Source organism: Pseudorasbora parva, chromosome 18, assembly GCF_024679245.1.
Source record: "Pseudorasbora parva isolate DD20220531a chromosome 18, ASM2467924v1, whole genome shotgun sequence".
NCBI lineage: Eukaryota > Metazoa > Chordata > Actinopteri > Cypriniformes > Gobionidae > Pseudorasbora > Pseudorasbora parva.
Window position 1 is genome coordinate 44,429,730 of NC_090189.1, and position 27,789 is coordinate 44,457,518.

At 39.4% G+C, this 27,789-nt stretch overlaps 1 protein-coding gene across 2 annotated transcripts; it reads right to left on the reverse strand.

The window, feature by feature from the left end:
* Positions 1-1,739: 1,739 nt before the first annotated feature.
* On the reverse strand, positions 1,740-25,853 carry LOC137046752 (zinc finger protein 721-like). Of its 2 annotated transcripts, none has more exons than XM_067424137.1 (2): positions 25,459-25,853; positions 1,740-7,087 (listed from the first exon to the last, which is right to left on the reverse strand). In XM_067424137.1, exons 1-2 carry the CDS (start codon positions 25,517-25,519, stop codon positions 3,546-3,548), a joined length of 3,603 nt encoding a protein of 1,200 aa, XP_067280238.1. In that variant the 5' UTR covers positions 25,520-25,853; the 3' UTR covers positions 1,740-3,545. The 2 variants fall into 2 exon arrangements, with proteins under 2 accessions (XP_067280238.1, XP_067280236.1); XM_067424135.1 differs by having other exon boundaries at positions 1,740-7,090.
* Positions 25,854-27,789: the final 1,936 nt, after the last annotated feature.

Here is a 27,789-nt window from a genome sequence, read left to right on the forward strand (position 1 = left end):
ATGCTCCTCTTGTGGTCCGCGTTGGCTTTCTTAATTCCACTTTTCAGGTCACCTGTGCTAGATTTGCTTGTGGTAGAACTTTTAGAGCCGGACAACCTTCTAATTTACTCATTAGCTCTCACCAATAGGAAGTGAGATAATTTGGTTTGAAGATGAGAAGACTGATTAAACAGGCTCTGGGTTTTTACGTTCTCCTCATAGGCAATTCATTCAATCGCCTCCAAACTCAGTCAACATGAAACAAAGATATGGAAGATGCTAAAATGTGAACGGATATTTGATATCTCAAAAGGTGTTTCCATGGGGAGGAACTAAAAAAATATCAAAAATTGAAACAGAAATTGTATGATATCTTGTAAAATCATTGTTTGATTTATTCAATTAAGATTGTATGCTCGGTAATTGAACCTGGATGAGTTTAAAATTAATGTAAACTGTAGGTAATTTGGTGTGGAATGTTTGTTGAGGTGTGAAGAAAAACACAGACTTGGCAGATTCGAACAGGATTAAATCACAAAGATGCCCAGATCCTCTTTTAAAGGCGTCATAAACTGGCTTTAAAAAACAATATATACAGTTGTCTGAGGTCAACTTATGACGTTTGCATGGTTTTTACATTCAGAAACATAACTAATAAGTATAAGGCTACTTTCTACAGTGGTTTTGAGGCTCTCTCCAAAACAATGGGTTTTGAAGGAGCGTGTCACTGGAGACTTGGAAGTAAATTGACTTAAAAAAATAAAGTCTAGGATTGGGTAAGCTTCTGCTCCCCTTTCAGTTGAGTTCACACAAGAGAGGGATTGTTTTGAAAGTTGTTTTTGAATAATTCTCTGCCAGGGCTCAGTCTCGACTTATTTATCAAACAAACAAAATGATTTAACCCTCATCCACACGCACGCACACACACGGACGCATGCTCTTCAAAAACAATTGAGATCCAGAAATGAATGTTATTTCACTATTTAAGATTCACTGGCATGCCAAGGTGCTTACGTTTTGGTAGCCCTTTTGGAAAACACACAGCCCCGAGACGTTGAGCTTTGCGAGCCCTGGGAGTCTCATCCTGAATCGCAATGAACCAAAAAATTACAGATTCTCCAGCCTGTAACAGCGTGCTAAGGTATGTTAAGTTAGAAATGTACACATAATCAATACAATCTGTAAAACTGCAATACTATCACATAAAAACAAGTTTTACTCACATAGGTGTGTTGCACCATTCCTGTCGGATCCAATATAGAAGCACAGCACTGTTTTTTAATCTCACCATGTCTGCAAATCCAGTGTCAACCTGTGTCTTGTTTACAGACCATTATCTTGCTATCTTTGACATGTTTATTGCATACATATTTATCTGTAGAGGCGGTGTTTCCCCTTCGAATACGTCATTGATTTGAGAGCCTCGTTTTCTGGGCCTTGTGTCTATAAAAGCTTTTCTTTGACGAACAAGGATGTTTTCAGCTCTGAAACTTACAGGATATTATTTTACTATGACCTTTTATATATCAAAGGCTAAAGGGAAAGTTGATTTCTCAGTTCATCACCCCTTTAACAACTCATTTGGCAGAATACCATATTTAGTCTTCATTTGGGAAAGAGAAACCTCAGAGCAGGATCAACAGTTCCATCAGTTCAGTTCAAGATTCTTCACAGTGTCACTTACAGGTTTATCTGAAGCCACACAGATGAAGTGCCTTTTTGCTTTAAACACTACCTCCAGATTCATTTGTCCACATAGATCTTTTGCAGCAAGGCAATTTTATTTTTATAGAACATTTCATACACAATGGCAATTCAAAGGGCTTTACACAGAAAATGAATAATCATAAAGTAATAGCATATGCATAAGAAAAAAAGAAAGAAAAAAACCTGTTGGGAGTACCCCTATCTGGAGTGGAAGAATGGAGTCAGGTTTTCCAATTTTACTCTCTTGTCCATCAGAGCAGATCTACATGGCCATATCGCTGTCCCTTCTCTTTACCTCTTCCACCCAAGCACCGTAAACAAAGCACTAAGATGTTACTTATTTTGGTAGGAAGACTAACTAAAGAATAAAAATGCTACATCCAGTGTAAAGACCTGAGGACTGGTGTGATATGGTCATATTTTCTGGTTCTGCTCAGAATCCTGGCAGCAGCGTTCTGTATGAGCTGCAGCTGTCTAATGGTCTTTTTGGGAAGGCCGGTGAGAAGTCCATTACAATAGTCCACCCTACTGGTGATGAAAGCATAAAGGAGTTTCTGTAAGTCTTGCCTGGAAACAAAGCATATAATCCTTGCAATATTCATCAGATGATAGTATGATTTAGTGTTTGCTTTGACATGCCAACTTAAACTAAGCTTGATTTTTTTTTTTTTTTTTTGCCTCTAGCCTCAAGGCATGCATTCACTTTGAGAACTTCATCTTTGTTTCCAAAGATTTTCCAAATGCATTGAGTTCAGTTTTGTCTTTGTTTAACTGGAGATAGTTTTGGTACATCCAGTTGTTAACTTCATCAATGCATTTGCACAGGGAGTCAATGGGGCTGTAGTCATTAGGTGACAGTGCTAAGTAGAGCTGGGTGTCATCAGCATAGCTGTGGTAAGCAATATTGTTGTTTTTCATTATTTGGCTCAGTGGCAGCATATACAGGTTAAACAGGAGTGGTGCAAGAATTGATTAATAAAGAGGTAAACTTAATAAACAAGTGTTTTCTAAATCAGTGTCGGCTGCAGACACATCTCCATACATCTCTGCTTTCGATTATTATATAATCAGACATTATTTGTTTTCGATTCAACTTTTCTGTTTATAATGGACATTTAAATTTTTGCAGGTGCAGATCTTGTTTAAAAATAAAGCTTAGTTTGTTCTTTTTTGCTGTGACTTTAAATCGTTTGTTTTGCCTTTTTATAAGGTTACTAAAGGTTAGTTTTGTTCTCCTTATCAATATCCTTTTTAATTTGTAATGATTTAACGATTCAAATAAATTATGATAATTATAAATTATGAGGGTGTTTCATGCTAGCAGCTTGGCAAGCATTATAATGTGTGTTACAATGAGTGTTTTCTGCGGGACAACTATAAAATAAACAAAAAAGATATTAAAAAAAACACACAATAAAGGAAAGAGAAAGCGCAAAAAGGCATAATATGGGCACTTTAAAACATTGCAACTTTCATCGCAACTTGTAAGAAAAGTGGCCGCAACGTCAGGCATTTTAGGCCGTAACAATCACAAAAAAGGCCCGCGAATTCCTGGAGGGACTGATTTTAGCCTGCAGTATTAATGTTGCCAAAAGCAAATTTTTACATGCATGCTGCACATTTTGTAACCGTTGAATTATAAGTAACTAAAATATACACAAATGTCAGAGCATGACAAAACACCTCCAGGGTCCAAAAATGTCCTCAGGCCCCAGAGGGTTAACATGACCTTTTCGGTTGAAACGTTTTGTACATTGTTGGCAAGGTGAAGAGACTCTTCAGGTGTAAATTCTCATGTGGACTTGAAGGCTTCCATGTTGAGCCAAACTCTGTTGAGGTCCTACAGCTTTTGGGTGAAACTATTTTTCACTCTGCTGGCAGCTGAAAGGCTTCTCTCCGGTGTGAACTCTCAAATGCCTGTTAAAGGTTCCCTTTTGTGTGAAACTTCTTCCACACTCTTGGCAGGTGAAAGGTTTCTCTCCAGTGTGAATTCTCATGTGGTCTTTTAAGGTTCGAAGTTGATTGAAACTTCTTCCACACTGAGGGCAGGTGTAAGGCTTCTCTCCGGTGTGAGTTCTCATGTGGGATTTCATGTTTCGAAGATGATTATAACTCTTTCCACACTGTTGGCAGGTGTAAGGTTTCTCTCCGGTATGAACTTTCATATGCCTGTTAAAAGTTCCTTTTTGTTTGAAACTTCTTCCACAATGTTGGCAGGTGAAAGGCTTCTCTTCAGTATGAATACCGGTATGGTCTTTCAAGGTTTGATGTTGACTGGAACTTTGTCCACACTGTTCGCAGGTGAACGGCTTCTCTCCAGTGTGAATTCTTATGTGGGCTTCAAAGTGTACTTTTTGAGAGAAACTCTTTCCACACTGAGGGCATGTGTAAGGCTTGTCTCCAGTGTGAACTCTCATGTGGTTCTTTATGCTTCTAAGTTGACAGAAACTCTTTCCACACGTTTGGCAGGTGTAAGGTTTCTCTCCCGTGTGAACTCTCATGTGGTTCTTTATGCTTCTAAGTTGACAGAAACTCTTTCCACACGTTTGGCAGGTGAAAGGTTTCTCTCCGGTGTGAACTCTCAAATGCCTGTTAAAGGTTCCCTTTTGTGTGAAACTTCTTCCACACTGTTGGCAAGTGAAAGGTTTCTCTCCAGTGTGAATTCTCATGTGGTCTTTCCAGGTTCGATGTTGATTGAAACTTCGTCCACACTGTTGGCAGATGAACGGCTTCTCTCCAGTGTGAATTCTTATGTGGGCTTCAAATAGTACTTTTTGAGTGAAACTCTTTCCGCACTGAGGGCATGTGTAAGGCTTTTCTTCAGTGTGAACTCTCATGTGGACTTTAAGGTTTCCTTTTCTGTTGAAACTCTTTCCACACTGTTGGCAAGTAAAAAGGCTCTCTCTAGTGTGAACTCTCATGTGTTTTTTTAAGGTTTGATGTTGATAGAAACTCTTTCCACACGTTTGGCAGGTGTAAGGTTTCTCTCCGGTGTGAACTCTCAAATGCCTGTTAAAAGTTCCTTGTTGTGTGAAACTTCTTCCACACTGTTGGCAGGTGTAAGGTTTCTCTCCAGTGTGAATTCTCATGTGGTCTTTACAGGTTCGATGTTGATTGAAACTTCGTCCACACTGTTCGCAGGTGAACGGCTTCTCTCCAGTGTGAATTCTTATGTGGGCTTCAAATAGTACTTTTTGAGTGAAATTCTTTCCACACTGTTGGCAGGTGTAAGGTTTCTCTCCAGTGTGAATTCTCATGTGGTCTTTACAGGTTCGATGTTGATTGAAACTTCGTCCACACTGTTCGCAGGTGAACGGCTTCTCTCCAGTGTGAATTCTTATGTGGGCTTCAAATAGTACTTTTTGAGTGAAATTCTTTCCACACTGTTGGCAGGTGTAAGGTTTCTCTCCCGTGTGAACTCTCATGTGGTTCTTTATGCTTCTAAGTTGACAGAAACTCTTTCCACACGTTTGGCAGCTGAAAGGCTTCTCTCCGGTGTGAACTCTCAAATGCCTGTTAAAGGTTCCCTTTTGTGTGAAACTTCTTCCACACTGTTGGCAAGTGAAAGGTTTCTCTCCGGTGTGAATTCTCATGTGGTCTTTCCAGGTTCGATGTTGATTGAAACTTCGTCCACACTGTTGGCAGATGAACGGCTTCTCTCCAGTGTGAATTCTTATGTGGGCTTCAAATAGTACTTTTTGAGTAAATCTCTTTCCGCACTGAGGGCATGTGTAAGGCTCGTCTCCAGTGTGAACTCTCATGTGGACTTTAAGGTTTCCTTTTCTGTTGAAACTCTTTCCACACTGTTGGCAGGTAAAAAGGCTCTCTCTAGTGTGAACTCTCATGTGTTTTTTTAAGGTTTGATGTTGATAGAAACTCTTTCCACACGTTTGGCAGGTGAAAGGTTTCTCACCAGTGTGAACTCTCAAATGCCTGTTAAAAGTTCCTTGTTGTGTGAAACTTCTTCCACACTGTTGGCAGGTGAAAGGTTTCTCTCCGGTGTGAATTCTCATGTGGTCTTTACAGGTTCGATGTTGATTGAAACTTCGTCCACAATGTTCGCAGGTGAACGGCTTCTCTCCAGTGTGAATTCTAATGTGGGCTTCAAATAGTACTTTTTGAGTGAAACTCTTTCCGCACTGAGGGCATGTGTAAGGCTTTTCTTCAGTATGAACTCTCATGTGGACTTTAAGGTTTCCTTTTCTGTTGAAACCCTTTCCACACTGTTGGCAGGTAAAAAGGCCCTCTCCATTGTGTATTCTCATGTGGTTCTTTTTGGTTCGAAGTTGAGAGAAACCCTTTCCACACGTTTGGCAGGTGTAAGGCTTCTCTCCAGTGTGAACTCTCAAGTGGTTTTTTAAGGTTCGTCGTTGACAGAAACTCTTTCCACACGTTTGGCAGGTGTAAGGTTTCTCTCCGGTGTGAACTCTCAAATGCCTGTTAAAAGTTCCTTTTTGTGTGAAACTTCTTCCACACTGTTGGCAGGTGAAAGGTTTCTCTCCGGTGTGAATTCTCATGTGGTCTTTCCAGGTTCGATGTTGATTGAAACTTCGTCCACACTGTTCGCAGGTGAACGGCTTCTCTCCAGTATGAATTCTTATGTGGGCTTCAAAGCGTACTTTTTGAGTGAAACTCTTTCCACACTGAGGGCATGTGAAAGGCTTTTCTCCAGTGTGAATTCTCATGTGGACATTAAGGTTTCCCTGATTAGTGAAACTCTTTTCACACTGAAGGCAGGCGTAAGGCTTCTCTCCGGTGTGAACTCTCATATGAACTTTAAGGCTTCCATGAGTACTAAAACTCTTCCCACACTGTAAGCATGAGTAAGGCTTCTCTCCAGTGTGAGTTCTCATGTGGACTTTAAGGTTTTCGTTCTTATCAAAACTCTTTCCACACTGAGGACATGTGTAAGCCTTTTCTCCAGTGTGAATTCTTATATGCTTGTTAATGCTTCCTTTTTGAGTAAAACTTATTTCACAGTGTTGGCCGGTGTAAGGGAACTCTCCAGAGTGAACTCTCATGTGGACTTTAAGGTTTCTATGTAGAGCAAAACTCTCTCCACAACGTTGGCATGTGTAAGGCTGTTCTCCGGTGTGAATTCTCATGTGCCTGTTCCAGCTCCCTTTTAGAGTGAAATGTATTTCACATTGTTGGCAGCTAAATTGCCCCTTTCCAGGTCTGATGACTTTAAGTTTTCCATGTTGATTGGAACTCTTACCCAACTTCAAATGAGTGAAATAACTTGTGCTTGTATTTTGAGCTGTTTTCCATGTGGGAGTCGTTTCAGTCTGTGAACAACTGAAAGATTTTTCTCCAGTTGTGAAATCAAGAAGATTCTCATGCTGATTTTCCTCTTCAATTTCATTGAACACTTCCCTCTCCTCTTTCAGTGCCATTAGGTCTGCTGTGGAAAAACAAACAAAAAACAGTAAAGTCAAATTCAGTTTGATGGCATTAATGGCAACATACATCAAAACATTCAGATAAGTAATGCATCAAAACCAAAAACGTCTATTCTAGACTTCATATCTGCTCTAGAGGGCCGGTGTCCTACAGTGTTTAGCTCCAACTTGGCCCAATACACCTGCTTGGAAGTTTCTGAAGTTGCCAGAAGACACTGATTAGTTGGTCAGGTGTTTTTAAACTGGGGTTAGACATTTTAGAAATTTTACAGGACAATAGCCTTCCAGGAAGAGGTTTGGACAACCCTGTCCTATAACTACTATGCTTTAAAAAAGATGCACCAGTGAACTGGCCATTTTTTAGTTTTGGCTGATCTTTATACTGGAATAGCACACAAACTGCATTGCAATAATTTCCCAAAATATTCAATGTGTGGAAATATTCTCAGTTTTGAAAAAAAGGATGTTAACTCAAGCCAGATATGGAACAAGCTGAATAAGGATAGAAAGAAGATAGAAGTGCCAGAAGATAAACTAGTAGTATTTATAAGTACAGCACTGCTTTGTGCTCAGTGTTAAGCAGAGAAAATGCTCTATCATTGCTGTTTTATAAGTGCCACCAAGTGGCAGAGAACGAATGTGCATTTTCATTGTCCATGAGCTAATTTTGTTTTGTGCAGGTATCATGTAACAATTTCACAAATCTAATTTCTGCTTGTTCTATTTTTGCTTTAAATCTCATAGTTATACAATCTAAATAAAAAAACACTACTCATGCAGCATGTGTGTAACATCTTTGTTTGAATCATAATTCAACTGAAGTGGTGCCTTTAACAGCTACAGTGTTCTACTACTGTTCACAAGCAAATAAACAACAAATATATTTGCTTAAATATGTTTGAGCCTCAATGGTCAGCGGAGTCACCATTGTGATCACTTGCATTTTTTCATGCTTAGTCAAGTCAAGTCATCATTATTTATATGGCACTTTGTGAAGCTGTTTTTAAACAATTGGCATTGTAAAGTGTTAACAGGGAAAGAATGCTACAGAATTTGATTCGGCTGTACAGATGCTCTGGTGAAAATAGTGATGTTGTCCAGCTAATTTCAGTTATCATATAGGGTCAATGCCGGCAGATCAGTAATATAGTTGAAATTTAGGTGTCCCTAACTGAGCAAGCCAAAAGCCAAAGGCAACAGTGGCAAGGAACCAAAACTCCTCCAAGGCCAGAATGGAGAAAAAAACTATTGGGAGAGCGATATCATTGTCATCATTGGTTATACTGATAAAAGTAATATATCATTCAAATAGGTTACTGAAAAGGTTTACAAAAGGTTGTCGAACTTTCCAAATTATTTCATGCTGCGCTGATTAGAATATGCATCCAGGAGAATACAGTGAGTGGGCTGTCATTAGGAAAAACAGTTTGGGGGTTTAAACGCCAATAGTCAATAGAAAATGTTATGCAGAAAACCAGTAAATTAAATTAAGTTCCATGTGTATTTCAAATATTTTGAGGAATAAAGGGGTATTACATGTCTTAAAAAGGTTAAACATTTTCTCAACATTGTTTGTTCCAAACGGTACCACAGCTGCCTACTAGGGATGCACCGATCCGATACTCAGGATCCGTATGGGCTCCGATCCGCCATTATTTGCCGGATGGGGTATCGGACAGACAGGACCGATCCAAATTTGATACGGTGCGAATAATATTCTGTGTTTTTGTTAAGCCCCAGTGCCCCACAAAAGGCACAGAAACATTATAAAGCATCATCAATGATTCGTGCACCATATTATAAGTGTTAGTTTCATTCATTCCATATGAAGTGTTAGCCATTCCATAGTTTAATGTGAGGTACAAATGAATATTTAAGTCATTAAACTCAAGTTCACGTCAGGGCTTCCCTCCGCTGCGGCTGTCAGTCACTTCCCATTCAGCTTTCAAACTGTGTGTCGCGTCCGGTTACGACAGTCAACGCGATGAAACTCTCTCCAAGATTATTATGCTTGATCTGTAGATAACGCTCTATGGTTTGGGTTCTCAAAAAATGGCTATCTGCTGGCGTTTATTGCTGTAAACCGTGTTACTTTCTACCGGGTGTCTGTTAGATCACAACACTGGACTAGTTATTGTATTGTTCTTCACACACAGTAACTGAAATGTTAAACTGTTAAAATAAACGGTTTATAAGAATACTGCACAGATACACTAAGCGTCGATATATCTTGTTTTAAACTTCTCAATGCGGACGGCGCGCGGTGTGCTGTGAGCGTCTATGGCTGTGAGCATGGGACTCCGTGTTGCTTCAAGCGGATCATCCTGCGCACGGGATGCGCATACGCACTTTGTGCCGCTCTATATTATAATACTTTTGCGCTATGAAAGCCTTATTACTAGCCTTTCTTGTTCTGCCCTATCTATATGTTGCGGTCTCATTAAAAAAATGCACTACACATTTAAAAAAAAATGTAATTTCTTAGTATAGGCCCTATTTCTATAAATATATTTACTTGTTTTTCATGAATGTATTTTGTGTAACATTTTACCAGATTTACAGCTACACTTATTCACTTATGTGGTTTCCTTTAGTTTTCCCCAAATAAATGTGTAGATTTTATACAATTATTGTGCACTCGTCGTTTTGTAACCTTTGCTGCTGAATTATTCACTAATCTAATTTATTCACCATCTATAGTCGTAGGCTATTTTTGTCATTTTTTTTTTATTTGTTGTTTTTCTTTGTAACAAAGTCTGTATTTAGTTGATTGTGTTAAACTCACAAAAGATGGATTTTCAATTCAACACACTAAGGTTTAGAAATTCTACATATAATTTTTAAACAAAACTGCATTGGTATCGGATCCGGTTAAGTATCGGTATCGACAGGTACTCAGAATTTTTAATATTGGATCTGATCGGTTCTGAAAAAAATGGTATCGGTGCATCCCTACTGCCATTCAAACATTCAAAATAAAAAAAGAAAATGCCTCTTCTGGAATGCTTCACAAACTAGCAAGGATGACTTGCTCTGGAAAACAGCCAGGGAAGCCAGAATAACATATTACAGCCCCCCGTAACACCATAACAGCCCCTCTCACCAGACATGGTATTCCTCTCTCTAGCATGCTCGCTTCTGAGCTTCTCTGAGAAAAATGGGAGAACTGGTGTATGTTGGAAACAAACTATCACACTCTGTCACTGAGAGCCCCCAGATATCAACCAAAAAGTGTTGAGCCACACAAGCACCTAAGCCTGTGGGCCCAGCTCCCCCTCCTCATGTGAGAGCTCTTCAGCCTCCACCAGGGCCCACACCCTCCTCCATCTGCTGTGGGTGAACCAAAAACAGCTGAATCCAGCTCTCAGTGATGTGTATTGGGTCCTGCTATAATAAAAGTAAATTTATCACATGTTTACAGAACAAGCAGGAACCCAGTGTGCATGTAGCTTTCTCTATTCGGGTTTTATTATGCGATAGAAAGTCTAAGGCGTTCTCAAGCTGTATAGCAAACCCATAATCTGCTACCTATTACCCGTCAAACTAATGTTACTGAGGAAAAAAAGTAAGACTGTTAAGTTAGCACTTTTAAACATCCGCTTAGTTAAATAATTTCTAGTCAACAACTTAAAGGTGCCCTAGAATGAAAAATTGAATTAACCTTGCCATGCTGAAATAAGAGTTCAGTCCATGCACATCACATACTGTGAGTCTCAAACACCATCGCCTCCTCCTTCTGATGGAAATCTCGTGAATCAAAAACACCACGGAAAAAAAAAGTGCTTCTCAACATAAACCCAACCGTGACGCAAGCATTGGGAATCATTTATATGCACGTCACCAGCATTTGCATCTGTCCAAACATGCTCATTGTCAGGCGGAAATGACGGAGCCGAATCATCAAAACAAGCTGCTCTCATGGACACACGTCATGTTCAGGCTGTGCAGGAGACGTGAGGACTTCTACCCTTCCCACAGATAAAACATGTCAACAGTCATGGGTGATGTTTATAATCCGATACCACAACAATTCAAGATCGTTCGTTTGTTCGGCCAATTTCAAGCTTCACTCAGCGTCTTAAACTGAAGAAAGGGCCGACTGTATTCCTGCCGCAGTGAGCAGCGGTTTATCCTCTTATTGACTGATTAAACCATTTCTGATTAAACTGAGAGTTTCTTAGAGAGACCGCATTGTCTAGATAACGGAAGATGCCAGTACAGTAACAACAGGAGACTCCAGTACCATACCAAACTAAACAGTGTGTCTGATGACAAAGGGGAATATTATTTTATATTACAAAATACAACCGTAGATACTTTGCAAACGTCACCTTTTCCACCATATAAGTTAAAACGACATTTTGTAAATATATAAGTCATATATTTATATTTTTGAGAACTGAAGTATGGTGTTTCCTATGATGTTTTTGCCTATTTGTATTTCAGATTAGGCGACATCACAGTCACTGCGTAACCTTAGCCTACATTGTGACTAACGTTATATAAACATGCAATATCGCTGACGAAAAAAGACAAGTCTAAAATGTAGGCTGAACGACACACTTTAAGCAGAACATCTCTTTAGAGAGAGAGAGAGAGAGAGAGAGAGAGAGAGAGAGAGAGAGAGAGAGAGAGAGAGAGAGAGAGAGAGAGAGAGAGAGAGAGAGAGAGAGAGAGAGAGAGGATTGTTTGGGGGATTTAATGACTGAAATCTGGCAACCACACAAATGCAAGCTCTTTCTCGCCCGTGGATGATCTTAAAACACCAAATAAAAAAGTAAGCTGCATTTTATCAATCTCCATTTGAGATGTTCTGCTTAAAGTGTCGTTCAGTCGGTCTGTGTTCTGTCAGGACTCACGAGCCGCTCTACTGAACTGCTGTGAGCTGCTGAAATAAGCCAATCAGAGCAGAGCTCAACATTAATATTCATGACTCTTCCAAATAAGGCAAAACCAGAGCATTACATCCTAAAGACAATTTATAGGGATGTAAATGGACCTGGACAATTTTCCCCCCTTATATAAGCCACATACCCTCTATGTAGATATCAGAGAACAATTTAACTAGTTTCAAATCATTCTAGGGTACCTTTAATCACAAATCTATCGATGTAAGCAAGTGTCATTTGGTCATTACCTGTCTTTCGAATACCTGTGTACTGTGTTAAACGGTGCTCCACGCATTCTACTTATTATTTACAGACCTCCAAAATACTTTCCAGCCTTTGTTGAGGACTTTAAAGAACTGTTATCAGCAATCTTATCTGAGTTTGACTGTTTTACTATCCAATCCACTGTAAGGCAAGAGAGGGGGTACTCAAAATGTTTCTTAACTTAAAACGCATTTTTTTGCCCGTTTGTGTTTTACTACTTACACAATTAGGTATATATTAGTGCGTTTGATTTATATAGCGCTTTTTTCAAGGCACTCAAAGTACTTTACATTGAAGGGGGGAATCTCCTCAACCACCACCAATGTGCAGCACCACCTGATGATGCGACGGCAGCCATATTGCGCCAGAACGCTCACCACACACCAGCTGATTGGTGGAGAGGAGACCGAGTGATGAAGCCAATCAGGATATGGGGATTATTAGGAGGCCATGATGGACAGGGGCCAGTGGGCAAATTTGGCCAGGATGCCGGGGTTACACCCCTACTCTTTATCGAAAGACATCCTGGGATTTTTAATGACCACAGAGAGTCAGGACCTCGGTTTAACGTCTCATCCGAAAGACGGAAAAGGTATATATTTGTTCACCTGTTTGGGAAGTGTTTGTCATGTTTCGACAATAAATGATAGTTTAAAACTGTCTGTTTTCTACATCTTTCACTCAAAAAAATATTCCTTTAAACTTTAAAGAAATAAAGATTTTACATTTATCGTTATATTTATTGATATTAAATATAACGATAAATGTAAAATCTTTATATTTATCTAATTACTCCTGTATTACTCTTGAGTTACTTTCACCAAAATAACGACAGAAGTAGCTCTTAACATTCTCAAATGTGGGCTACCAGAGAGCATTTTACATCCAGCAGAAGGAAATATGATGAAGCGTAATGACTGTGGGCCATCCAGGCTAACAATAGAGGAAAAAAAAGTGAAAGCTGCAAGAAATCATGACAGACAGAATCACAAATGATCAATTCTGTTATCAGTATTGTAGAGGTAAAGATTATCTGGCAATATCTGGGAATATCTTAGGTCTGTTCATAGACACAACAGATCTGTGTGTAAACTCAATGTTATGACAATATGCACATTTGTTCTTTTCTTATTGTTGCGACAATAAGTTATTTATTGCAACGACTGAGTTATTCGATTTTAGACAAAGGTTGCATTTGACTATTAGCCTATGTTCTTGTCCTTATCTGTGATAAACTCTAAGCAATGCGCATCCATCTCACGAATGTACAGTAGAGATGTGACGGTGTGGACATTTTCCCACCGGTTAATCAAAGTGTGATGTGACCACACCGGTAATAATGGTGTCCCAGACTCTGTGCGGCCAAGCAGATTTTAGTTTCGGTTTAGAATTAGCCTATTATTCTTAATGAAAAACACAACAAACTCCCTTTAATAGGCGCCAAATCTTCCGCGATCATCTTGTCTGTCAGCTCAAGATCTGACTCCTCACTCGTTGCTCAGCAGACACCTTCAGTTTTTATTTTAACGGCCTGTTCTCTAACTGAACTAAATTACTTTATTACTATAAAAAATCCAAACGATGGTGTGCAGTAGTCGTATTCGATCATCTTCACCCAACTTTAGTTTGGCACGTTACTGAAAATGTACCGAGTGAAATATTACTGAAAATGAATTAGTAATGCCTGAGCAGACAGCCACGCCTCTACTACCGTGGGTTTTTTCCCACTTTTTAATTCTAATATAAATTTTCACCTTCGAAATTCGCTTTTTTTTTTTTAACTATTAGAATATATATTTGAATTTAGAATATGTCGACAGCCCTACCAGACATAGGGCTAAATATTAAAAAGGTATCAGTTGGTCTGTCCAGTAACTCGTGGTGAACCTCAGGCGAACGGCACACTTTGCAGAAGCATTTCAGAGTCTCATGGTACGCTCACACCGAATGCGAACCGAGCGTCTAGAGCGAGTGATTTCCAGGTTAAGTCGCGCACGTCAGGAGGTCCTGTGGCACAATGGACACGATTTCACATCATTCGCACGCCCAGTTGCACAACTGACAGGAATTTGAATTAAACTGAGCATGTTGCGCACTAGTGGTGCTTTTTGTGCATTTACGCGTTTAAAGTGACTTCGCGTCGACGCACGAGTTAAAATGTTTGAACTTTGGCGTCAATTGGAACCGTGTTAACCAATGAGGATCCTGCTTGCTGCTGTCACGTGGTGAAGTGATGGATGAGAAACCCTGCATAATTAAAAAATACTGTTACTATGTCACTAAATGTAGTTTTAATGCTTTTCAGTTGATAATGTAGTTGTTTAAAGCCTAAATATGTGGTTTATTTATAAATACAGCGCCTATTTTTTTTTTTTAAACGTACGTTTTTGGAGTGGTGAGAGCCAGGCGATCAGCGGACGCTAGAGCTTTGGTCTCATGAATCTATTGCTGCATACCAAATCATTTTTGACTGAGGGAAAGTTTCATAACTTTATATTTTTCAAGGATATAAAAATAAACATACAGTGAAGATCAGTGGCGGCTACTGGTCGTTCAGAGAGGGGAAGCTCATTTTCGGCCAATTGTCTTATTTATTTAAAAGTAAATTCTGCCCTATATTCCTTTTCAAGACAATGGTCTGTTACCCTGTGAATGAATGAACGATCTAAAAAAATATTAAACTCTGTAAAACTGAAACAAGGAATGTGGTGAATAATTGTGTGAAATGTATGATGAAAATCAAGCAATTTCGCCAAGCAAATATCAAAGAAATAGGTTGCAGCAGTTTTTATTTCGACTGAACTTGAGAAATCCGCGATGGGACTGAGCGCGCTTCAGTGATTCCTTATAGTACAGAATCGCTGTCAGTCAAAAGGAGATGCAGACCCTCCAATCATCACGCAGAAGCTCGGAGTCCGGGCCAGCCCACTCCCCATTCACTCCCAGAGACGCTGAGCGTCCGTGGGCGGGACATAATCGCAGCGTTTATCCAATGACCGTCTAGTTTCGAAGCGCGGAAAAATAACCGTTCAAAGCAGCCCCATTGAAGTCAACGGACGCTGGGCTTCAATAGGGAAATGCACTGACGCTGCGGGAATGTATGAGAAGGAAATCGAGTCAGCCGACCTGCTATATGTAACTGATTCTGAACGAACCCGTCTTTGAGATGAACGTTTTCTAACGCATTTTTAGTCAATACAATGTTAATATAATAGTACATATTTGACCATTAATTTTGTGACATTATAAGGGAAGCCGAGCTTCCCTTGCAGTCTTAAAGAAATCGCCACTGGTAATCCAGGTAACATCAGTGCCTGGGCTGAACCACATTTGTGTGGCTCTTAATGCTTAATATTTTGTTTAATGAAAATGTAAAGAGGTAGAGTGGTGTTTTGTGACATTTCTCATGGAGCGCGCGTCTATTTCACTTGCGATTTCTTCGCGCATCCAGTTTTTTTAAAGGGGGGGTGAAATGCTGTTTCATGCATACTGAGCTTTTTACACTGTTAAAGACTTGGATTCCCATCCTAAACATAGACAAAGTTTCAAAAACTAATGTTGGACGTTTGATGGAGTATTTCTGTGTCAAAAATACTCCTTCCGGTTTCTCACAAGTTTCGGCGAGTTTTTTTCGAGTATGGGTCTATTTGACGTTAATAAGAGCGGAAGGTCCTTGTATGGGCCGTACGGGCTCTTCTCCCGGTAGGGTGCGCGCGCGCGTGACTAGAGCACGCTGTAAACAGTCTCTCAGCTGCAGATCCAGTCTCCCGTGAACGGCGCCGCGCTCCACTTTATTCCTATGGGTGACGTCGAGCGACTTCAACTCTTCAGCACAGCATTCTGGGAAGGCAGCGCTGCATTTGAACCGATTTGAACGCAGAAATGACGGGAAGCTTGACAACATCGTTTCAGTTGCGTCTCAAAATGGATTTACACGCCACTGCTGTCACAGGACTTTACCAAATCATACCAAAGAAGTGTGTTTCTGACGGAGCGGTCCCAGCGATAAAGCTTCGACGGTGAGTTAACTTAAACTGCTTCAAATGTCTCTGCTATTGGCTACCGTCGCATGAGTAAACATCAGTAGACACGATCGCGTGCTTCGTCATTCAAATGCGCTAACGGTTACTCCATTGTTGTTCTCTGTTACAGTATTCTGACGTGCAAAACCGTTTTGCTTGCTACTTCTAAGGTCTAGTCGCATACAATAGTCCATAAACCGAATCATGTCCTCATACTCTGCGAGTAAACACACAGAAATGTGGAGAGGCCATTAAATACAGTAACTTACATACCACAGAGACGGACGTCCTGATGCTGCCGTTTCTCCTGTTCAATTTATTTCTCCCTCAGATTTGATTGTGGATCATTATCTGTATTAGCTGAGATAGATGGGTTTCTCCACGCTTGAGGACGTCACCGCTTTGCGCGCTTGTCATTCTTTAGCTCCGCCCACACGATACGCCTCCAGGCGCTCGGTTTTTTCCGGAAAGACTCGGTACAGCCTATATTTCTTTTATAAATATGATAAAACTAAAGACTTTTCGGAGATATGAAGGATGCAATACTACTCTATAGGTACTCAAGATTGACATGAGATTGACTGAAACTGAGTGTTTCACCCCCCCTTTAATGAATAATGTATTAATATAATATTCCATACATTATCAGAGCTTGGCTGACAGAATCAATAATCAACTATTTATAATTTGGCTAGGCTCGGCCTATACTAATCATACATAATAAATAATTCTGTCATATAAAGTTTGACATCTACATAAAAATGGGACACATACTTAAATGATAATATAGTGGTAATAATTTAAGTAAATTACTAAACAACTACTATAACTTCAGAATGGTCAGTAAAGTGATTACTGGTTCAGAATGACTGCTTAAAGGGACAGTTCATCCAAAAATGTAAATTCTGTCAGTGTATTTACTCACCCTCAAGCTCTTCCAAACCCGCATACATTTCTTTTTGTTATGTTGAACAAATAGGAAGATCAACTCCTATTATAGAAGTCATTGATCCCTCCAAAGCAGCCTGGGTACAAACTTTCTTCACAGGGTATCTGCAGGTTTCACCAAGTCAAATTTAAGACTTTTTAAGACCTTTTTAAGACCATTATGAATAAAATTTAAGACCTATATCACGCAATAAAAAACATGCATAGGAAATGCAGAACCACTCAATTAGGCTACTTAAAATTATATTATTTAATTTATTTAAATTGAACAAAGTATTAGTAAACTTATTATTCATAGCTCAATCCCACCAGGATTAGCGCATATATATATATATATTTTAGGGATGTACCGATCAGGTTTTTTTGCCCTCGAGTCCGAGTCATTTGATTTTGAGTATCTGCCGATACCGAGTCCCGATCCGATTCTTCTATAATACATAAAAAAAGAATAAAGAGGAGCGAAAAAACGAACCAGGATGTTCCTTATTTTTTATTTTATTCACCTTATTTTAACATTCAACAACTCTAACAAACAGAGCACTTCTGTGGGGTAGATTGAACAATCAAGTAATAAATAACAAATTCTTCACTTTTGGATTTTAGTGCTACAGTAAATATAAAAAAGTCCGGGACCGGAATTGCGCAGAGCAGGAAGTACAACGGCGATATGAAAAGCACACCCACACTCTCACAGATGCAGAACAATTAATTATGTTGGTGGGAAATAAACAGTTATGGAAATTAAATTAAATTAAATAATCTGCTCCCAAAAATCCTGAAAAAATCTGTTAGTGCCTCAGTGACAACTTCACTCAGAGAAGACGTCGATCTCAGCTGTCAATCATGACATCACACAGCCGATTTTATAGCATCAAATAACTAACTAAAACTAAACCTATTTAAAAAAAAAACACTTGAAATGAAATCATTGTGATGATAACTGCCTACAATGACATAAATTAACTTTGGGGAAAAAATATTTGAAGTGTAATTTGACTGAAGTGTAATTAACAATGCTTTTCAGGTTTTTATAGGTCTAACATTATTTTTAGGTCGAGAAATTGAATAAAGTTGGCTAATCAAATGTAAAATAGCTGCATATTTAACTGTTTAAATTAAATACTAATGCTTACAAAAGCTATTTAATCAAGAGCAGTGAGTGATTCCTTATCTTTTCTTTGACATTAAACAGACAGCAGTAAAGGCTACTGCCCCTTTAAGACCTAATGGAAGGCTCTGCGTCGTCTTCCTCGACTGTATAAAGTCCTCTTAAGGCATATTCAGACTATGTCTGCTTGGATACTCATCAAGATGGACATGCTGACACTTCTTGTGTGAGTTGGTCCATTTAAGCGCGAGTCTTGAAAGAGAACTCAATATTTGCGCGCTGTGAGACGAGTGCGCGCTTTCGGATGATGCACAGAGACAGATCAGCGTGCGCGTTCTCATTCGCGTCTTCTGGCGAATATACACGGGTGATATTAGCGCTGTTGTAATGTATCACCGAGGAGCCAGCACGTGTATCCATCTACAGAAACATACATAAAGCATTATTTTCAAGTTACAACCCATATTACTGATGCGTCATCATGCTCACCTCACCCCAGAATATACATTATATCCGAGTCCTGATCGGGATGTAACGTCCGATTCCGATCGAGTCTGAAATCACGTGATCGGATCGGGACATCCCTTTTATTTATATATATATAAATTGACCAAAATTAGTTTTTATTTTGTGGTGGTCACTTCCATAGATTTGCAAACATTTTTATTTTTTTTAAATAATTAGGATGCAACATTAACCATATTATTATGTTAGATGCACAATAGTCATCCTTGGCAATAAAACTGACAAAATGCATGAATCTTGTTTTGTTATTATCAAAAAAGGCTGGTTCAGTTGTGTGCGATCTATCTTTAATAACACGATCGCTTGGGGGGGATCGATTGCTTAATATAAGTAAAAAGTTTTCAAGTGATTACGTAATCAAGTAATCGGTCAGTAATAAAATGTATACTTATAAACAAATGACAATAGGACAAATAAATACAACATAAAGATGCATATCTACAAAGAGGAACACCCACCCGTTTTTAGAAATAGGGTTTATTCAACTTCTTTTAGGGATGCGCGATATACCGGTACTGGAAAAATACCGGTATATATTTTATTTAAAACTGTACGATATCATGATTTGGCACATTTCGGTATATGCTGCTGTTCCGAAGTTCACCGCTAGATGGCAGCGCACTACACAAACTGACCCGAAACAACCGGCAAATGTGACAACAACATAGACGGACAAAATGGATAAAGCAGTTGAATCTCACTCAAGATGCCCAAAACGAATTAATAAAGAGAGGAGTAGAAGTGACATTTGTAATGACTTTGCTTATAAAACTGATGAAGAACCATCAAACCTAGCCAAGAAGCATCTGTCACTATTCTGACTTTAAGACTTCTGAAGAGATCGACAGGTCAGTGATCATTCAAACCATCTCATTTAGACATTTATTCTCCTTTAACACTGATCAACGCACACACACACAGCCTAACATAAGATCGAATATCACAATCTCCAGCGTTCGTTTCAACCAATGACATTTAGATCTCATTATATTTGCACGCGTACTATTATACTATTTATATTCCCGTTAGACACAACCGCCTGTGTTTATGTGAATAACTTACTCACTAAAGACGGACATTTGTACATAACTCTGTGTATTTGACTGTTTAAGGAAACTTAATGTGTAATGTGCGAGCGTGACTAAGTGACAGGCGTGTGTGTGTGTGTGTCGTATGAGCTCATATCTCCTGTAACTGTTATTACGAAATGCTATACAATCTCTTGCGTGTTCAAATGATTTCCGTTATCCATCCCGAGACGAACGTGAAATGTTGAATCGGATTGCAGATTGCTTTAGTGTCGTGCGATGTCTTTTGAAACCAGAAGCAATTTGCTCATTTTGAGAGATTTTTGCTGAAATTATTTCTCACAAGAAAGTTTTCAAATGACTGATTTGATGTGATAAGCTTTGCTGATTAATTTACTAATAAACATTTGTGGTAATTTCCCACTTTATAAACTCAAAAACATAATTGTTCTCATTCGACTGCAATATACCCGTGCTAATATCAGACCGTGTGGTATCGATTTAATATCGGTACTTCGGTATTAGATTGTGGTACCGTACCGAATCCAAAATTGTGGTATCGAGCCATCCCTAACTTCTTTAGACATTTAGATATTTTGGCAAATGCATTTATCTCAGTGCATGCATTGTTTTAGTTCGGCAGGGTCGCCGCTAGCTTAGCTTAAAATGCATTTCCCCACATATCTAAATGTAGCAAAGTACCAAAGTTGAATAAGCCCTATTTCTAAAACAGTTGGAGTGTTCCTTTAAGTGTAAATGCTGTTTCCCCGTTTGTGTTGTTGTTAAGCTATATTAGTTTGCTTTCTATTTGAGAGCTTACTAATGTGCAGATCCAGTGCTTACTGACACGTCCCAAACTTTTTAACTCAAATCAGGATATAGACATATGCATAATGTGTATATTTGATCGTTCAAGAGTAACCTTAGGGTAATGAGCCTAGAAATAACACATTCAATAAACTCGCGCGAGCGCTGACAGGCAACACACGCAGCCTGACATCGGAGTTCGGAGTTTACATCACTGTTATTAACTCTTTAGTGCAATCGGGTATATTATACTTTTATTTGGTCATTAAGCAAGATGGTGAGAAAGATTCGCCTTCGCGTTCACGATCGCGGAACTGCAGGAACCGTCAGACTGAAGAATAAAATCCGTTTTATGCGTCTGTGGGGTAGGCTACGATCAGAAAGAGGCTCGTGCCAATAACACGAACGCTGATTTGCTGCAATACACGTGGCATGCTTGCCTAATTTGTAGTTGTAATAGAGCGAACAATAGTTGGTCTACCGAAAGAAAGAACTACAAACACCACGGAACAAACACACACACATACACACACGTGCGCGCGTGCTGCGGGAGGCGAGAGAGTTTCAATGAGGTAGCGTTACATGGACGTAGGAAAATTAAGACCTGTTAAACATTATTTAAGACCTAGAACGCAATGCTTCCGCGAATTTAAGACTTTTTAAGGCCTTAAATTTTGATTTTGAAATTTAATACTTTTAAGACTTTTTAAGACTCCGCGGGGACCCTGCTTTAGAATATCTTCTTTTGTGTTCAGCAGAACAGAGAAGCTCATACAGGTTTGGGACATCATGAGGGAGAGTAAATTATTTTTGCATGAACTATCCCTTCAAATTTAAAATAATATAAAATGTGATTAGATGGATGGATGGATGGATGGATAAAGTCCCTTATTTTGGCTAGGGATGCACGATATTAGACTTTTGCCGATATCTGATATGCCGATATTTTTCAGCTCTGTTTGGCCGATGCCGATATATGTTTATTTGTTACCTTTGTTTGGAAACAACACCATTTTGAGCAAAAACTTGTTTTTCATATTCTGGTTTCAGATTTCTGAGGTATCCTTACTAAAAGGATTCTTGTTGAAGATAAATAAATGTTAATAAAGTTCTTTGTATGATAAGAGTATATTAAAAGCCCTGAAAATAACAATAATAAATAAAATAAAAAAATATTTTTTTACCCCAGATGCAGCTGTAACCTAAATATTGTATTTTGGGATTTAGCATTTGTGCACACCTATTGTAGAGCTCCTTGGATTATTTTTCATCATCCATTTCCTAAAATTTTATTACAGATTAATACACTGTATATAAAAGTATTTAATTTACAAGTGTCTTGCTTGTGATTTATGACATCATTACTGATTTGTTTATTCAGAACAAGAAGTAACTTCAATTTATTTGTGTTCTCTGCTTTTCATTGTATTACTGTAACAACAGCGCCCCCACTACATGTATAAATATATAGCGGTCTGGGGGAGGGCACTAGGACCTGGAGGAGCTTCTGCTGCTGTGGAGGCTGCCGCACGCGCTAGAGAGTGGGGAGACGCGATTGGGCTTGTTTTGGGCTTGTTTTGGTCTAGTTGTTGTGAATACCAGGCAAATCTGCTGCTGACGGTCACGTGCATTCACAAATTTAAGGCAGCATTTAAAAACAGTCAATATAAATCACTGTACATGCAATGTATTAGGTTGTTTTCACTTCAAGAATGACCGCAGTGCTGACATGGTCTCATCGCTGTAGCACTCTTTGCACACGTGAGTTATTGCAGGCGCATATCAACACATCGGCAAGGCATATCGGCATAATGTTTTCATTTTGGCCGATGCCGATTTTTATATTTTAAGCGCTTATTGGCCGATTCCGATGTTGTGCCGATAATATCGTGTATCCCTAATTTTGGCTTATTAGTTCCAGAATAAAATAAAAATATCGAATTGATATCGGAATCGGCAAATAGCCAAAGATGTGGCATCAGGACATCTCTACTTAAAATTACTTGTTTTTACATCGCAATGCTTACAAATACAGCACAGCAACCTCTCGTGATAGTGTGTGTGTATAAAGCTCTTATCTGTCCAGACGGCACACGCCTGTGGATGTCATTAACCGTAACCGATCTAGACGAATCACAATAATTACCTATTTTTGATCAAAAAGGGGACATGTTTGCAGCCCTGAAGGCAACATTGCTCTATTCAGTCCATCTCAAATTCAGATTTTGGCCGCGTCTGAAATGGGACATGCCATAGAGATCACCTGAGAAGTTCCAGGAGATAGCACAAGTTTTTTCAAATGTAACTCCATGAAGTTAATAAGCTTATAGCTGAACTATTACGCCCCTTTCGGAGCATCGACTAACACAGCCCTCACCTCAGGGCTCATCACGTTCGTGGCTCGACTCGTCGAGACTGTTTTCCAAGATGGCTGCCGTCTGTAAACGTGTAATGTTCTGTCTTTATAAAGTATCTTCTTATTAAACTGTTTGTACTCTTACAAAGTTCTCAATGCTTCGGTTTGCATGTAGGGACCCTCATCATGCTGCCGTGTTAGTGTGAGGTTATTTTGAGTCTTGTTAGTGGTATTAACTAGCGGTTTAATTTCTCTTATTCCATGCCCCATAGACAAGCGTTATAAGCTAATCTGTGTTTAGAGATAAAACTCTTTACATTTGATTTTACATCCGAACGATCTACTCGCTGACCATCTGTTAATCACCCCTATAGGGTCATTTCTCACCGCAGTTGTAATGGTGCTTCCCTATCAATTTCTATATATTTCTGGAAAGCCACTGGTTAACATGAAATGTATTATCATGGGTATGCCAAGACTGATTTAAGTTACTTAAACTAAAAGTTGTTATTTTAAAGCCTGATAAATGTTGAAATTGATAGCTTTCAATAAGATTGTAATGACTTCATTCATAAAAACATGCCATTACAAATAAAATATACTGTCTATAAGTAACTTCAAGTTTAAAGGGTTAGTTCACCCAAAAATGACAATTTGACTTTTATCTGCTGACCCCCATGGCATCCAGCATGTCGGTGTGTGTGTTTCTTCAGGAGAACACTAATGAAGATTTTTAACTCAACCGCTGCTGTGTGTCGGTCATATAGAATTGTTACCCATTCACATCATTATAAGAGCAAAACAAACAAACACAAAAAATAAAAAACATGCTTAGGCAACGTGCACAAAAACCCTGCTGCTCCTGACGACACATTGATGTCTTAAGACACGAAATGATCGGAACAGTATTTATGTTATATTTCACCTCCTATCTCGACGAGTCTCATCAAGTTTTCCCATCGGCTATAACTTCCTTTAGGTGAGGTCAAATAGCGGAGCGATCATAGACATACGTTATGTAGATGCATCATTCAACCGACCCGCGCAGGCACTAATGAGGAATCTATATATAGCTATGATCGCACCAGTTTTTGACCTCCCCTAGCGGAAGTTATAGCCGATGGGAAAACTCGATGAGACTCGTCGAGATAGGAGGTAACAATATAACATACTGTTGTGTTTCTCACAGAAACCGATCGGTTCGTGCCTTTTAAGACATCAATGTGTCGTCAGGAGCAGCTGGGTCTGTCCTAGTGCATATTTTTTTGTTTGTTTGTTTTGCTCTCATAAAATTGTTACCAGCAACGGTTGGAGTTAAAAATCGTCATGTGTGTTCCCGGGGCCCGTATTTATCAAGCTTTGTAAAGTGCTATTTTAGTCTTAAGTGCTGAAAATTCATGAAATGTACTCCTACTGTCAAACTTAAGTATAAAAGCAAGTTATCAAATTTCTTAAAGCTAAGAATCCCTCTTACTCTCCCAGTTATTAAAGACAGCTCGAGAGGTCTCTCAGTGGTCAGGAGTGTCCAGTAGGGGCAGTGATGGCGCTGAGGAGACAGAGAGGTGCGCAAATCTTTCAATAGAGGGAGAATGTGTTCGAAATGTTTGATGACAAATAGTTCATCAAACAGTATCGTTTGGACAGAGCAGACATCATCTTTTTCAGCACTGGTTAATGTTGGGTTTTATAATAATAATAAAAAACGCTGTTCGACTAATTCAGCACGCAGTAGCGATCACTTCTTCCTCCCACCAGTTCGGTTTTCTTTTGGAATCCATGGTGGCTGATCATATAAAAACATCTAGAGGCGATATATAGGCAGGTCAGTTAACAGCACACCAGCTTAAACATTGTAATTAAGACATGGATGAAAACATGTGTATCTTTAATTTCAAATGTGTATATTATAATGTATTCTCTTGAAAACTCTTTATTGTCAAATGTGTATTGGATGTAAACTCACCATTCGATGTGAATTTATCTGGGAATATTCTTAAATAAGGACATCTATTAAGTGATTGGTTCATGCCTACGGCATCATCCAAAATCCTGTTTGTGGCACAGCAAAATGTCGTAAATCCACTCTAAGACTGACACTTAAGATTTAGTCCTACACTTTACTTAAAGTATGATTGGGACGCTTGATAACTAACTTTTGAGCGCAACTTTGAGGCAAGAATTTTATTACTCTTAACTTCAATTCTTAGCAGTGTTCTTGTGAGTAATTCTAAGATGTTTGATGAATACAGAGAGAGAGAGAGAGAGAGAGAGAGAGCGCGAGAGAGAGAGAGAGAGAGAGAGAGAGAGAGAGAGAGAGAGAGAGAGAGAGAGAGAGAGAGAGAGAGAGAGAGAGAGAGAGAGAGAGAGAGAGAGAGAGAGAGAGAGAGAGAGAGAGAGAGAGAGAGAGAGAGAGAAGAACAGACCTGTGTGTTCCTCCTGTTCGCCGATCAGCAGGTCTTCACTCTCCTCTTTAATGAAAGCCATCGGTGGACCTCAGGAGTTGCTCTGCGTGTTTGGACAGATAAGAGATAAACAAACAAACACACACACACACACACACACACACACATAAACTCTTTGACCCGTGACCCGAGCTCTGCTTCAACACACATGCGGCTTTACTTATACAATAACACAGGCATACGCTGCACTTCACACCCTCTAAAACACACACACACACTGAATGCGGTGCGCGACTCATACACTGCAGATGCATAAACACACCACAACGCTTTTTTACGGTCTATGCTTGTCCACGCTGAAGCGAGGCGCGGACTTATGACGTCACACACCAGAACAGAATAAAAGTCCCGTTCTGCTCTCTCATTAATGCAGTACAATTTCTTATTAACTGTCACATGTTATGTTTTATTTATGTTCTCCTTTTGTAGTTTGTTGTGAATTGTTAGCATTTTTTATTATATAATATATTTTTTCTTTTGTATGTCTCTCTCTCTCTCTCTCTCTCTCTCTCTCTCTCTCTCTCTCTCTCTCTCTCTCTCTCTCTCTCTCTTTTGATAAAATGCAGCTTACTTTTTTATTTGGTGTTTTAAGATCATCCACGGGCGAGAAAGAGCTTGCATTTGTGTGGTTGCCAGATTTCAGTCATTAAATCCCCCAAACAATCCCCCCCCTCTCTCTCTCTCTCTCTCTCTCTCTCTCTCTCTCTCTCTCTCTCTCTCTCTCTCTCTCTGTGTGTGTGTGTGTTTCATGGCAGGTCACAAACCAGCTTGTTCAGATGCACACCTTCGTTCCTTTATGTACTTTTGTTTCAGAACAAAAAAAAAAAATTATATATATATATGGGACACTGTACAAATTGTGAATAAAAACAGAATGCTATGATGAGGAAGTTTCAAATTTCAATATTTTATTCAGAATAAAACATAGATGACATCAAATGTTTAAGGGTGTAATGAACTGGCTTTTGTCTTTTTTTATACTGTTGTCTGATGTCAACTAATGATGTTCGTGTGGTTTTTACATTCAAAATCATCATAAATAATAAGTATTATCCAAAATAAAGTTTTGACGATTTAATTTCTGATTATTCTTGCATCCTTTTATTGGACTATTATAAAGCTTTTGATTCTTAGAACATAAATTTTTATTTCAGATCCTTTGTAAGATTTGCTGAGTTTTTCAGGGATACCCAATCTCTATGTATGTATTGCTAACAGCTACACAGCTTCTAAATGTACATACCAGAAAAAAGCCCTTTAGAAGGAATCACCATTAATGGTGAAGTGTTATCAGAAGTGATAAAAAGTAATTTAGCTGATGTTTCTGAGGGATGTTTATCCTGTAGCTATAGCATTAGAAACTCTCAAGCCCTGCTCCAAAGCCTCAGGCCGTCAGCTCGATATCATGACATGTGAGCTGCTGCTAGTCCTGCAATATTCCTGGAAGAGAAAGTGTGCCCACTGGGGGATTAAAATACCGTATTTCCTCAAATAAAAGCCTGTAGTCAATTAAACGCCAGGCCTCTGATAGTGGCCGGGGGCGAGGTCAGCACGAACAAATAAAGGCCGGTCTCTAATAAAGGCCGGGGGAAATGAGTGGATAATCTCCTAAATGCCGTTAATTTAATGCGAAACCGTCCTGATGCCACGCGCCCCGCTGCGAGTCCTGCCAGTGCGACACACACTAATCCTGGTCTCTTCTATAGTTAACCTAAACACTTTACAGGGATTGCTTTGTAAATGAAATTGAGAATATAACGGACGCATGTGCCATTTTAAATAGGCTACTGTAGTCTATGAGAGATGCGACGTCTGTGAGAATACCATGTCAGGCAGGCTACAGATATCGATCTTCACAATACGTGCGTCTCAATCAGCTCCGTCAGTAGTCAGGGCACTGATCAGGGATCAGCCCATTGACTTACCGGTGTGTCCTGATCAGTGCCCTGACTACTGAACTCGGGAGCTGATTAAGACGCACCTAATATTAGCCTCTCGTCTCTTTTATGTCTTCTTAAGGGAGTCACACCCAAGCCTCGAAGCTCAGCTCCGCGCAGTCCCGTCTCAAGCCTTGTTTATGCTTTCGCCTGTCTCCGCTGCGCGAGCCTCCGCTGACTGCGCGCTCCTCCCCAAACGGACGAGGCGTTAATACTCGACGCGCTCGACATTGTGCTATTCTTTGAAACGATTCGGAGTAACCAACGCGTCGAGAAGAAGTGGGCTAATGTGCACAGGTGATGATATTTATTTTAGTACATTTCACCAAAAACCACACTAATAAAGAATCGTGTG

Bases quoted from the DNA above. Each gene is read 5' to 3' on its own strand.
- LOC137046752 (XM_067424135.1), bottom strand. From the start codon at position 25,519: ATGGCTTTCATTAAAGAGGAGAGTGAAGACCTGCTGATCGGCGAACAG. The intron at 7,091-25,458 runs GTCTGTTCTTCT...GTTTTTCCACAG, and splicing joins CGAACAGGAGGAACACACAG to CAGACCTAATGGCACTGAAA.